Source organism: Python bivittatus, unplaced genomic scaffold, assembly GCF_059951505.1.
Source record: "Python bivittatus isolate LINGU-HERP-01145 unplaced genomic scaffold, Pbiv_v1 ctg000350_np1212, whole genome shotgun sequence".
NCBI classification, from domain to species: Eukaryota; Metazoa; Chordata; class Lepidosauria; order Squamata; family Pythonidae; genus Python; species Python bivittatus.
Genome location: NW_028277074.1, coordinates 24,204,819 through 24,217,222, shown reverse-complemented (window position 1 = coordinate 24,217,222; position 12,404 = coordinate 24,204,819). Strand labels below are relative to the sequence as shown.

The 12,404-nt window shown below is 35.4% G+C and overlaps 1 protein-coding gene across 6 annotated transcripts in view; it reads left to right on the top strand.

Annotated features, from left to right (window-relative positions):
* The window catches only part of KDM6A (lysine demethylase 6A), a 185,488-nt gene that overhangs the window by 82,329 nt on the left and 90,755 nt on the right, over positions 1 to 12,404 (top strand). For all 6 annotated transcript variants that reach the window (XM_088144732.1, XM_088144733.1, XM_088144729.1 and 3 more), the window contains exons 5-7: positions 956 to 1,014; positions 5,267 to 5,387; positions 8,774 to 8,828. In XM_088144732.1, the coding sequence (XP_088000858.1) occupies positions 956 to 1,014; positions 5,267 to 5,387; positions 8,774 to 8,828 (235 nt within the window). The remainder of the gene's footprint in view (positions 1 to 955; positions 1,015 to 5,266; positions 5,388 to 8,773; positions 8,829 to 12,404) is intronic.

Here is a 12,404-nt window from a genome sequence, read left to right as displayed (position 1 = left end):
AATGTTTAGTCTAAATTTAAGTAAATCTGCTTGTTCCCTACTGTCAAATCTGAATCAGTGTAAAATTGTGTTTAATTTTTTTCACAAGTTCATTTTCCCAAGTCCCCCATATTATTTTTCATGAGCTCATCTCATAATTGTCTGAGTCTAGGGATAGGAAGCCCAGAATCAGAGCCTTTCAAGGATTTATAATCCCTAAATTAATTCCTTTCTATTTTGTTTTTCTTGGCTTGTTGTTGCTGTCTCATTTTCATGGAAACAATGGCCAGGATTGACCATTTCATTGTATTTCAGTGTGTCATTAGGGTCCAAAGCCAAAGGCTGACAAGATAATAAGCTTGAAGGTTTTTGTTAGGGAATGGTTTCAGAATTCTTTATGAACATTTCTTATAGTGGGAAAGGACGGAAAACAGAGCTACTTGTTGCAGCTCATTGGTGCTAAGTTTGAGGTCTTTGTTGGAGTCATTGGGTATTCTCTCTTGAGAATATTGGGACTTCAGGATTTATTTGGAACTAAGTGTATAGTCTGAAATATAAAGCTGCTTCTACCCTTACTGATTATATCTTGACATAGCTTGTCCTCCTTTTTTCTTTTTCTCTTTTCATTATAGTCTGATTTCTTAATGTTCTGCTGACCTGAATGGAGATTACTCGGAAACTGAAAAAAAGAAAAAGCTTATCTGGGGAATAATTTTCTCTTACATCCCAAAATTTAAAACCTGCATTATTTGACCATTCTTTTATCTGCCTTTTTATTGTAATTAATAGCAATAGTAAAAAAAATAATATATTTAGTTGCCTTATTTTCATGAGTATTACATTTCAGAATTGTCGGTTATAGGTCCCCCCCCCTTGCTACAATTAAATTTACTTGAGTAATAACATACCCTGAAATTTTTCTAAAAAATTGAAAACTCTAATCAATTCCTAAAAAGTGTTTCTTTTTTTTTTACAGAATGCTGCCTTTTTGTATGGCCTTGGCTTGGTCTACTTCCATTACAACGCATTTCAGTGGTATGTGGCAAAAAAAGCTGGGCGTGTTTTCATTTTGCTAAATGTCTACAATTTAGTGGGCACTGAAATGAAATGGAAAAAATAATACAGTTTTAAGATTACTTTTTCAACAACTTTTTAAAACTACAGTGTAGATTACCTAGGAGTAAGTTAGCTTGGCATGCTCTGTATGCCTTGTCCTCTGTAATACTAGTTCCATCATCCTTAGTTGGTATGGCCAGTGATTTGTTCAGCACAAAAAAATATGGAATGTTAGTGTTCTCAGCTTTGGCCAAAACAAAATATGAAGGAATGTGAAGTACTCAGTGTACTTTTCTCATCCCCTTCCCTTCCTTATTCTCAGATGCCCTGACATCCTAGTGTGGCATATTTCCCTTCTTCTCCCCCGCCCCACTTTGTCAGATTGTTATGTTTTGGTCCATATTCAGAAGTAGTTATGTTTTGGCCCTTATTCAGAACAAAATCTTATTTCATTCCACACATGGACCTAAATATTCCTTTCATAAGAAGAGTTACTGAGGGTGGTTATGGTTCAGCTTCAGATTTTCTAAATTATTTTTGAACCCATATTAATGTAGTTTTGAACTTTCTCTTGAGAGTTCAAAATTCATAATTATTTCTCCTGTATTTATGCACAAATGCCATTCTTTAAACATTTTTTTTATGACTTGATGACCATTTTTAAGTCTCTGGATCACTGATTTTTTACATTGACTGCCTCATAAATATTGTTGGGATTTATTTATAAAGAGATTCCCTCAAGTAGGGAAAGGCCTATTATCTTCTGCATCAGGCCATGTACTGTAACTATACTTCTCTCTGGTAACTGAGATTGAACCATACATTTAGAAGAAAGTATGAAGCTTATTCATGCAAACAGTCATCAATAGATTGTGTTTTGGGCTTTTGGTAAACAAGTTTTTCTTTCTTGATCAAAATGTTTATGTCTCTAGGATGTAAATTTATTTAGCATTATTGCAGTATGAGAATGAGTGTCGAATTAAGACTGCTATGTTAAAGCATTAATTTGCTTGTTTTTGTCAATGAAATAATTTCAGAACTTACCTTAATTCTGCATAATATTTTCCCCTGTTTCTCAATAGTTTGGTCTCTGCATTTACCCTTACAGGATATGTACCTGCACAGAAACCCATTTGGAACTTCCAGATCTTAGGCAGGGCTCCTCTTAAGCATTTTTTATTTGTTTTTGACCACAGAAACATTAGCACCTTTGTCCTGGGTTAAAATTATTTTGCTTTATTGGATTATTTTTCATTTTTGCTTTTCTGAAATATTTTTCCTCCCATTGCAGGCATCCAGGCTTTGGCCATATGGCCTAAGTTCTTATAGAAGAGCATAAACTGTTTGGGGATTATTATTATTATTAGTAGTAGTAGTAGTAGTAGTCGTCGTTGTCTTGGTGAAGGTTGTTCACTATAGTCTTGTGTAAACTAAACAGGCTTATTGCATTTGTTCCTATTTGCAAGCTATTCTTTGAGAGCAACCACCAAGGGCAACAGATTCTACTGTAGCCCACTTGTCTTCCTCCAAACTTTCTGTCATAATCTAAAAATTGTTTGGTGACTCTCCTCCCTCTGAGAGATTGAGTGAATTTTTACCCCCCACAGTGGATCTTCAGGTCTTTCTTATGCCATTATTGGAATTGAAGAAATCCCCATTAACACATGCAAAATCTTTTTAAAAGATTTGCCCTGCCTGATTCCAGTCAAGATAAAAAAAGAGGTATAAAGGGATCCATTGCCTCCCCATGCTAGCTCTAGCAGCCTCATGTTCCTCTCACAACTGCCTTTTCCAACTGACTTGTTCTATCTGTATTAATGTCAAAACCCTTTGAGTCCATGGCTACTGTTCCAATTTATTTCCTCTGCTGGAAGATAGCTTTTTTTTGTAGTTGTCACATATTTTTTATCAAACTGGAAAGTTGTGTGTCTTACAAAGAAATCCTCCCTTCCTCATTTTTCATTGGTTCATTTCATTCCTTAGAATGACAGTCTCAGATTACCACTAGAATCAAGACATTGTATGGGACTTACCATTTTTCTCAATCCATCAACACCATTGGAAACAGTTTTCAGAGCCTGTTATGATCTTACTATTTATATGGACCATACAGCACCATTTTGCCAGGACATTTATTCCTGGCCTTTCAGGTCCATCTAAAAGTCAGTCTTTCACCCACAGCATTTTTTCCAAATGTATAGTAATAGCCATTGCTACTTTGCTCTGAGATAGCCAGACAGCTGTGCTCCCTTCACTCCATGTGAGCGATGGCAGCATTGGCAGATATTTTCTAGGATATTTTATTTATTTGATAAAACTTGTATGCTATATAATCATTCTGGCTTCTGTGGATTACAACAAAATAAAATACAATAAATATATTCACAATAAGAAAAGCAAATACTATAAAGCATCCATGATAAAAAAGAAAACAAGAAGCAGTTTTTTTCCCCCATTGCTCCCAGAACCCCAGAGCCCAGAACAACTAAAAAGCCCCCTGGAACTAACAGTAACAATAATAAACAAAAAACAAAAACATAATGAAGAACAAATTATATGGTGAAGAGCCACATCCCAAACAGTCTCTGAAAGAATTCAGCATTCTCTAACTTCTAGAAGGCCATTATTGAAGGGGTAAATTGTATGCTAGGTAGCCAAGCGAGTCCAACAGTTCACCTTCCGTCTTTAAAAAACCAGTTGAAGGTGGCGTAGCCATTATTCCCAAATGGTTAATGGCTGCAAATTATCTCATTTGCAGTAATTTGCTTATTTTTGTAATTGTATCATTATGCAAATCATTTGAAACAATTTATTTCATCTGCATATACATGCCATTACTCAAATGACGTAAATCATTGTGAAGGGTATAGAATTAATATAAAAGTAATGTAAATTTGTCCCATCCAGATCATTTAAAATGCAACAGAATTTATTTGTTATTTTGGGGAAATATCAAGACAGAAATTTGATTTGTGGCATCTGAAGTCCACTAAATGTGGTTGTTAAATTGAGATTTTACTGAGCTGTCAATTATATTAGAGAAAATTATATGATTTTGGTTTTTTTAAAGAACTAATTATCTTACAAACTGATTTACCAATTTAGGATTTCCAGAAATTATTTAATTACAGTTTGCCTTATATTCAGCCAGCATGACAAATAATCAGGAAAACTGAGAGATGTAATCTAAACAGCAGCTGGAGATGGAGGATGGGAGAGGCTTACTTTGAGTTGTAGTAGGAAGGCTCTGTATACAATAAATTGTATAGCTAGTGGTGAGTGATTACCAAAATTGCAGATTTGCTTAGTTGTCAGAGTCTTCTAGGAATTGACTACAAATATTATGAAATAAATAACTTTAATACTATTAAACTGCATAAGGAAAAAAGCACGTATGATAATTAAACGCTTTCTTACTGAAGGCTTTGGTCACTGATTCTTTAAGAGTTCTTATTTAATGTCTGTGCTTCAATATAAATCAAATGAAGCAGAGATCTATTTTAATTCATCTGTGGTTTGTTGAAATATCCTGTTGAAGTGAAGTTACTTGATCAGAGTTTACGAATTATGCTTCTGGTGCTATAAGGGTTTTAATTTTTTAATTAATTGCAAATAAATATGCTTTAACTTGCTGTATTAACCAGTTTTACTTTTTTTGTGGAAATGTAGGTGTAAGTAAGTATTAATACTTACCTGCTTTTGATGGTAATCAGTATATTTAATGGATATTTATTCTGAGATTTAGTTATAAATATTAGGGTAAAATGGTTTCAGGACTCAGCAAATGTTAAAACTCTATCTGAAACTACACATTCACAATTTAGTTGCTTTCCTTAAAGTATCTAAAAGGTATTTGTTTATTTATATTTTCATTCATTCATTCATTCATTCATTCATTCATTCATTCATTGTGCCTTCGAGTCAATGTTGATTCCTGGCGACTGCCTGGACTAGTCCCTGCAGTTTTCCTGTCAAGGTTTTTCAGAAGTGGTTTGCCATTGCCTCCTTCCTAGGGCTGAGAGTGACTGGCCCAAGGTCACTCAGCTGGCTTTGTGCCTAAGGTGGGACTAGAACTCACGGTCCCCCAGTTTCTAGCTCTCTGCCTTTAACCACTACACCAAACTGATTCATTCTTCATTTAATGTGGGCATTTTTCCTGGATAATTTTCTTTTAAAGAAATTTTCTGTTGTTTTTCACAGAACATTTCAATGTGCATTCTTTTTTTTCTAGGGCAATTAAAGCATTTCGGGAAGTGCTTTATGTTGATCCCAGTTTTTGCCGCGCCAAGGAAATTCATTTACGACTTGGGCTTATGTTCAAAGTGAAGACAGATTTTGAGTCTAGTTTTAAGGTAAGAGCTTACATTTTTTATAACAGTGGATTTGTTTCTTATAACTCTTAACTATTACTGTAATAGAAATATGAATTTCTTTTCTTTTTATTGAATGAACGAATGAATTTATAGGCCACCCATCTCATATAACTGATGTTTTTGCCCATAAAATTCTATCGCAGATGATATTGGAAGCTGTTTATTAGATTATTGGATCTTGCAGCTTCATGTAAATCCTGGATTGAAATAATTGAAACCTTCGTTCATTTCTTTCTATTTCACTATCCAGAGAGGATTCAGGAGTGTTTGCAAGTCTAGTCCCCATCACATGCAGAATGATAGGGACCAGATAATGACTGAATGGAGCTAAGTAAATTATTTTGTGTGTGTTCTTTTTAACTTGAAGAAAAATATATAGAATATCTTCATACTTAGGAAAATATAAATGGTCTGAATGTATGAAGAAGGATATCTGGTAAAAACTTTTTTGATGAGCTAAAGACAAGCCTTGATTAATTTTCAAGCACACTATCCAAAATTATATAGCATGGATTGTATGGGATAGTAATTATTGAAATTGGCAAGTCTTTTAAAAGAATGTTGAATGTACGCAGTTAATGAAATCTTTTGAAAGTAAACGGGATTCTTTCCTCCTTATTAAAACACAATCTTGGGTTCTGATTGTACTCATCCTATCTGTGATATCTTTGCGGTTTTATATAGAGAATTGTGCAAGCAGAGTGCCTTCTCTGAGGGCTGTGAGTGCATTGTTCTGGCCTAGCCATTGTAGAGTAATAGTCTTGCTGATGTCCATGCCTCAATCATAAACATTCATCACAACTCCCCCCCCCCTTTTTTTTCTTTCTCTCTCTCAATTCTCTTACCATTCACAAATAGTTCAAAATAAGATTGAGAAGGTCTGTTCATTGCTCACTGGCACAAAACTCTTTGGACTTGGTAGAATATTCTTGTGGTTTAAAGACTATTTCACAAATTGCTGTCAGAGTGAGGCTATAGTTATCCATTTGGACAATTACTATTAGCATGCAAACTGAGTGATTTATGACATTGTCAGTGTTCCTTCTATTGGCAGCTATATACAAAATCAGAAACCCTTACACTTCATAGTGCAGAGTGACATCAAGGGATTAAAGGACATTGTTCATAATGAGTTGGATTATAAAGTAATAAAGCACTTTTGAAGGGGGAAAGAGAATTATAGAGGCAAGTGTGTGAATAAAAAGTTGAAGAAAAGTACAGTCGAAGTTAGAGCAATCTAGGAACTTTTTTTCACTTAGAACCTTGCCCCAATAACTTTTTATTGGAGTTTTCCAAAGAACTTTTAACAACCTGTTTTGAAATAAACTGTTTTGAAATAAACTTGAAATTAATACAGTATGATTATTTTAGGCATGGAATATTGCCATATGGGAAAAGAATTGGTCTAAGCATGTGACCTTAGACCAGACCTTCTATATTCATTTTATGCAAATGAAATGCTTTGTCTTTGTCCTGCTTATACTGTTGATTCCTCTGTTTTGATTATGCAGCCTTACAGTGAAATAAATTGCTTACTTCTTAACCTCCTTTCTTTAAAAGAATAGATTCTGATTTTGAAGGGTTCTAGAGAACAAGCAAATGAGTTGATTTAGCAGCACGTGTGTGCATCCTCATTCTTAACCTTGCTTGTCAGATATATCTCTGCCTGTTTGACAGCATTTTGATTACACAAGGCTTTCTGTGTCCTAATTATATGAACAAAATACAGCTCCCAGGATCAGGCTTCATTCATAGATTATAAGAGTTATCCATCTCAAAGAGTTGAACTCAGGTATGATTTTCTAGCTGTGGTAATCACATGTAGAAATTATTAAGTTTTTAATATTGACTTTTTGATTGACCTGTTACTCAATCAGTTTAGTAGCAAAGAATATAAACTTCCAATTCCAGAACATCATAGCATTCATTATCTAAAAAACCTGATTTTTTCCTTTGATTTTTAAAAAACCTAGTTCTAGTGTTATTTTGACTTGGCACCATGAAATAACTTTGTAAAAATATTGACAAAACTAAGAAATAGATCATTCTAGTTTTCAAATGTGTAGTGATGAAGAAAACTATTGTTTGTATATAATACAGTTAATAATTTATAGTTGCCAAGTACAATACTTTTAATTATTTGCAAAGATTACATCTGTTACGTTTATTGCAAACTTTAACAATCTGATTAGTTACTTTTAGACAATCTTCTTACTTATGATTTGAATTTCTGTAGATGGATTTCTGTCTTGAGATATTATGTGGTATCTGAACTGCAGTGGCCTCTCCTGCATAATAACTATTTCATACAGCAGCACCCAGCTTCAGTGCTGCAATATTTGTATGAGATGCAAATATTCACTAGTTTTGGTTTGCTGCAGAGATTTACAGTTGGATATTTAATGTGATGTGTTTGTAGTTCATAGTGGTGAAGATAATAGTTTATCTTGTGGTAAATACGTTTTGTTCTATGTGTTTTTCATTTTTTAAAATATTTCTCAGAATGAACTTTGGTTAATTGTTCAATTTAGTGGATTGTTCTAAATTCGTAGGTTTCTTCATGGGTGAACTTTAATAATTAGAAGTAACTATATAATATATTGCTTTATTATTTTTGGTTATATATCTGCATGTTCTGGTATTGACATGGGGGGAAGGTACTCTGTTATTTAAATAACAAGTGAACATAATTCCTGTTATGAAAAAAATGCCTGGTGGTATTTTCTTTGCAGTAGAGTTTTCAAAAATATATTTATGCTTCAATAGCTATAAGAGGAGCATTTCAAAATACATTGCAGCTTTATGATTCTTGAATTTTTGGAAAGGGCAAACAAGAGTAACTTGTGGATAATCAACATTGTTTTTGTAAGATTTGTTTGTATATGTATGCACAATTTGTGTTTTATATAAACATATTTGTTTGTTTAGATTGCTATAACTACAGCAGATTTTATGATCCATTTAGTATAATACTATTTAGTATACCTACTTTGAATTTTTATTTGATTACCTTGATCACTATGTTACATGATTTATTTAAAATACTTATGTGATTATGCTTCATGTGTTTGATGGGAGTGAAGGTTTATAAAATAATGTATCATTCCTCTGTTAATATCAGTACTATATCAGTTGTTTGTTTAGAAATTAGAATTCTTTGCAAGATTGTTTATATTTTTAAAATTTTAATTGGCTTTCAGTTCACAATTCTGTTATTTAATGTGTGTGTTAATGATCATGTTATCAAAGGATTTTGATTCATCGAGCAATTAGAATGAAAATAGGTTTCAAATATTTTGAAGTATTTTTCAAAAACTGTTAGTTTTCATTAGGAAAAATGTTAATTATTTTGCTTCCTTTTGTAGCATTTTCAGTTAGCTTTGGTTGACTGCAATCCTTGCACTTTGTCCAATGCTGAAAGTAAGTATTTTAAGCATTTATTATGGTTGTATTTACCTTAATTATTTTATGTCCTGTATCATATCCTCAAAATGATTTACATTTCATATAGCACCTAGTAAGCTGGCATTAAAGTATGTACATTAGTATTTTAAATAAACAGAGAAATCTTGTAATAGCTTCCTAATAAATGTTGGACCAATACCATTCAAATATTTCTTCTGAAGAATTTCTCATATATGGTTATTATTTAATTTTGCCTAGGTAATTCTTCCCTTATAATACCTAATGGAAAGAAATGAGAGATTTGCAAGAACTGTTTTGGATTATATATTTGTTTGTGCAGGCTAATATTCAGAGGTTAGGTATGCACTATAGGATTCTTAAATGTCATTCATGGAATAGTTGTGATGGAATGGAATTATGAAGGCCAAACTCAGGGAGGGAAACATGCTCTTTCGTCTCCTGAGGGGTGAGGAAGAGATAAGAGGATGAGGCTGGCATCTCCCTGAGGAATTCACTCTGTTTTGACTGGCTGACTTTGGGAACTGAGGTTTCAGTCTGGGAAGATTCTTGCTAGAGGTTGTAGCTAATAAACATTGCTAAACTGAATTTACATGGTCTCCTGGAGTTCCTTGGGCTAGGCCTGACAATAGTATACTTTCAGTGCTACATCACAGACTGGATGTTCTGCAGCCAAAGATTTGGCTGGCTATTTCATATGAATATGTAATTCCTTGCCTCCATATATCTTGGCTATAGGAAATACTCATTTATCTACTCAACCCATTGCCTCTTTCTCTTCTTCTCACCATACTGAATCTTTCTGCTTAAATGGTTTCTAAAAGATTATTTAGCTTTTCAAATATGTGATTCATTTTTTCAAGCTATTCTTCTATTGATCCATATTTTGTAGGCTTCTTACTTTAGGAGTATTCAGATATGCCCAAAATGGGAAATGCATTTTGTTCGGAATTTAGAACGGAAGAGCACACTCAGAACATTCTAATGGAACATTCAAAGTTGGTTTCATTCCAACAGAACAAAGCACAAACAGTCTGAGTTCTCCACCACAACAAAAATTAAGACATTTTGAGTATTTCAGCCCTATATACCAATGGAAACTCAAAACAAGTGCCTTGCTGCTTTGTTTTTTGCTGCACCATCATAATTTCAAATCCTCACTGAACGAGTGGTCAGTAAGCGATGACTATCTGTAACCACGAGCAGGTGGAGGGGCCATGGGTATACTGGTTAAACCCAAATCAAACTCAAATGATGCAAAGACTGGTAGGGAAACAACTGGAGGTTTCCATCCAGTTGAACATTATTCGGAGCTGCATTTGTCAGAGTACACCTCATGGAGTGCCATCTAATCTGCATCTTTCATGCAACTGAGTCAAGAATTCATATGCCAGAGGAAAATGATCTGAATGTGGGAGACCTAACAGTCACCCCCATGTCATTGTCATAACATTTCCTGGTGAAGTTTAGTCTGTCAGCAGCTTTTCTCCTCCATAAGCATGGGAGATCTAAATAAGATGATTTGCCCCTGGAGACTAATGGATGCTTCTGGAATCCAGAGGGCTCTGGGAGAATTGCTGGTATGGCTGGTGCTCTTGTCAGTGCCCTGGTTGCTCTGTGGAATACAAAATTGTCCTGGACAGTTGACACAGTAGCTCCTAATCTCCTTCTGCTTGCTTGCAAAGCCTGAGCAGCACCTTAGTACATGTCTGAGATGAGAGCTGTGAAGCAAGTGGGTTGACAGCTAGAACCCAAGTGGAGGAGAACTTGAACTGAATGGTCAGATAGAGCTTTTCCAAGTGGTGAGGGGCCTGTTGGAATCTATCCCAAAGAAAGAGGCTGTTGTATCCTCAGTAGTCCCCTGTGTGAAATTCACAACACACTTTGAAGATTGAGTTGCTTGCATTTGTCCTGAGTTAATGCAACTCCAGAAGTGGAAGTGTCCAGAGCATCTTCCTGTCCTGTTTTGTTGAATGAGTTTCAGTTATTGAGGCCTAAAACTCAGCCTTCTGGGTTTATCAAAACTAGTAGGGAAGGGCTGTCCAGCTGATTCCAGGAAGTCATAAATGCCTCATTGAGAGATGGAGCTGTTCTGGCCTCTTAAGAAGTGTTCAGGCCATTTCTTAAGACACCAAATCTGGACCTAGAGGATAAAAACATCTATAGCCCAGTGGCCAGTATTCCCTGTCTAGGCATTATTACTCATGCTCTGACAATTTGCCAATTGGATTATTGCAATGAATTCTACGTGGGGCTGCCTTTGAAAATGGCCCGGAAACGTCAATTATTTCAAAATAGAGCAGCTTGACTGCTTACTAGAACTGGCTGTTACAAACATATTACTCCAGTTCTTTACCACTACGCTGGAGCACCTTTTCCCATCGCTACCTACCTGGACTTTAAGATCATCAATGAGGCCTTCTTTCATGTCCCTTCATCTCAAAGGTGAGATGAATCTCTACAAGGGGAAAAGCTTTTTTTGTGTTGGCACCCCATTTATGGGATGCCCTCCCCAGGCAGGGTTGATTAATGCATGCATTAGCATCATTTCATCACCAGGTGAATATCTCCCTCTCCCTCCCCCACCCTCCAGTTTATGTGGTGTTTTTATGTTTTTTTTCCATTTGATTTTATTGTAAATGTTTTTATTTGGTGTATATTTTTGTAGGGTGTTTTATTGTACACTGCCTATGGAGCTTCAGTTACTGGGTGGTTTAAGAAATAAATAAATAAAATGAGTAACTCAGATGAAGCAATGACTGTAAGCATGGTACTGACATTTCTAGACCAAGGCCATGCCACAGAGTCAGATGCAGTTTGATAAACTGTACCTGACAGGCTGATTTTCATGGTTCCACTATCCATGATTATAAAGTCAAGATTTGGCTGCACAGATAGCTAGCTATCCCCATGCATACCATGGCCATGATGATGATGTCTGTTGTTTGAGCCAAGTTCAGATGTCGCTGTGATACTAAGCCCTGCTACTTCTGGTGGCAGATATCCCATTGGTTGTGTTCTCTTCTGGCCCCGCACACCAATGCACATTAAGGGATGATGCACACACTCCACCTTAACTGGACCAAATATTTGAAATGATATAGACATTTGGGTCAGGACATGTTCCAGTATGTCCTCCCTGCCTCAGTAATAAATGTGGTTTACAAGGAGAACTGGCAGGCCTGCTGAAAGTGGTTTGTGAAGAGAACTAGAAGTCAGGATCAACCAGTTGGAGGAAGAACCAAAATCTGCCATCCCCCAGTATACTGAGTTGCTGATCATCCAAAGCTGTTATAGGCAGCTTTTCACGTAAGATTTTGTGCTTTTGGACCACTATTGTGCTTGTCCTCTTAATGGCTTCACTGTTCAAGCACAGTGCTTTGTTTATGGACAGGTCTCTAGTCAGTGATCAATGGCACACTGCTACTAGTGGGAAGGATAGTTGGATCCCAAGTCAATGAGCATTGAACCCTGCTTTCCTCTGAAATCTGTGATCAGAGTGTTAGTGAGTAAAACTTACTTTAAGCATTCACAAAAGCCTATTTTCCACTGCACATGCTTATATTTTTGAAT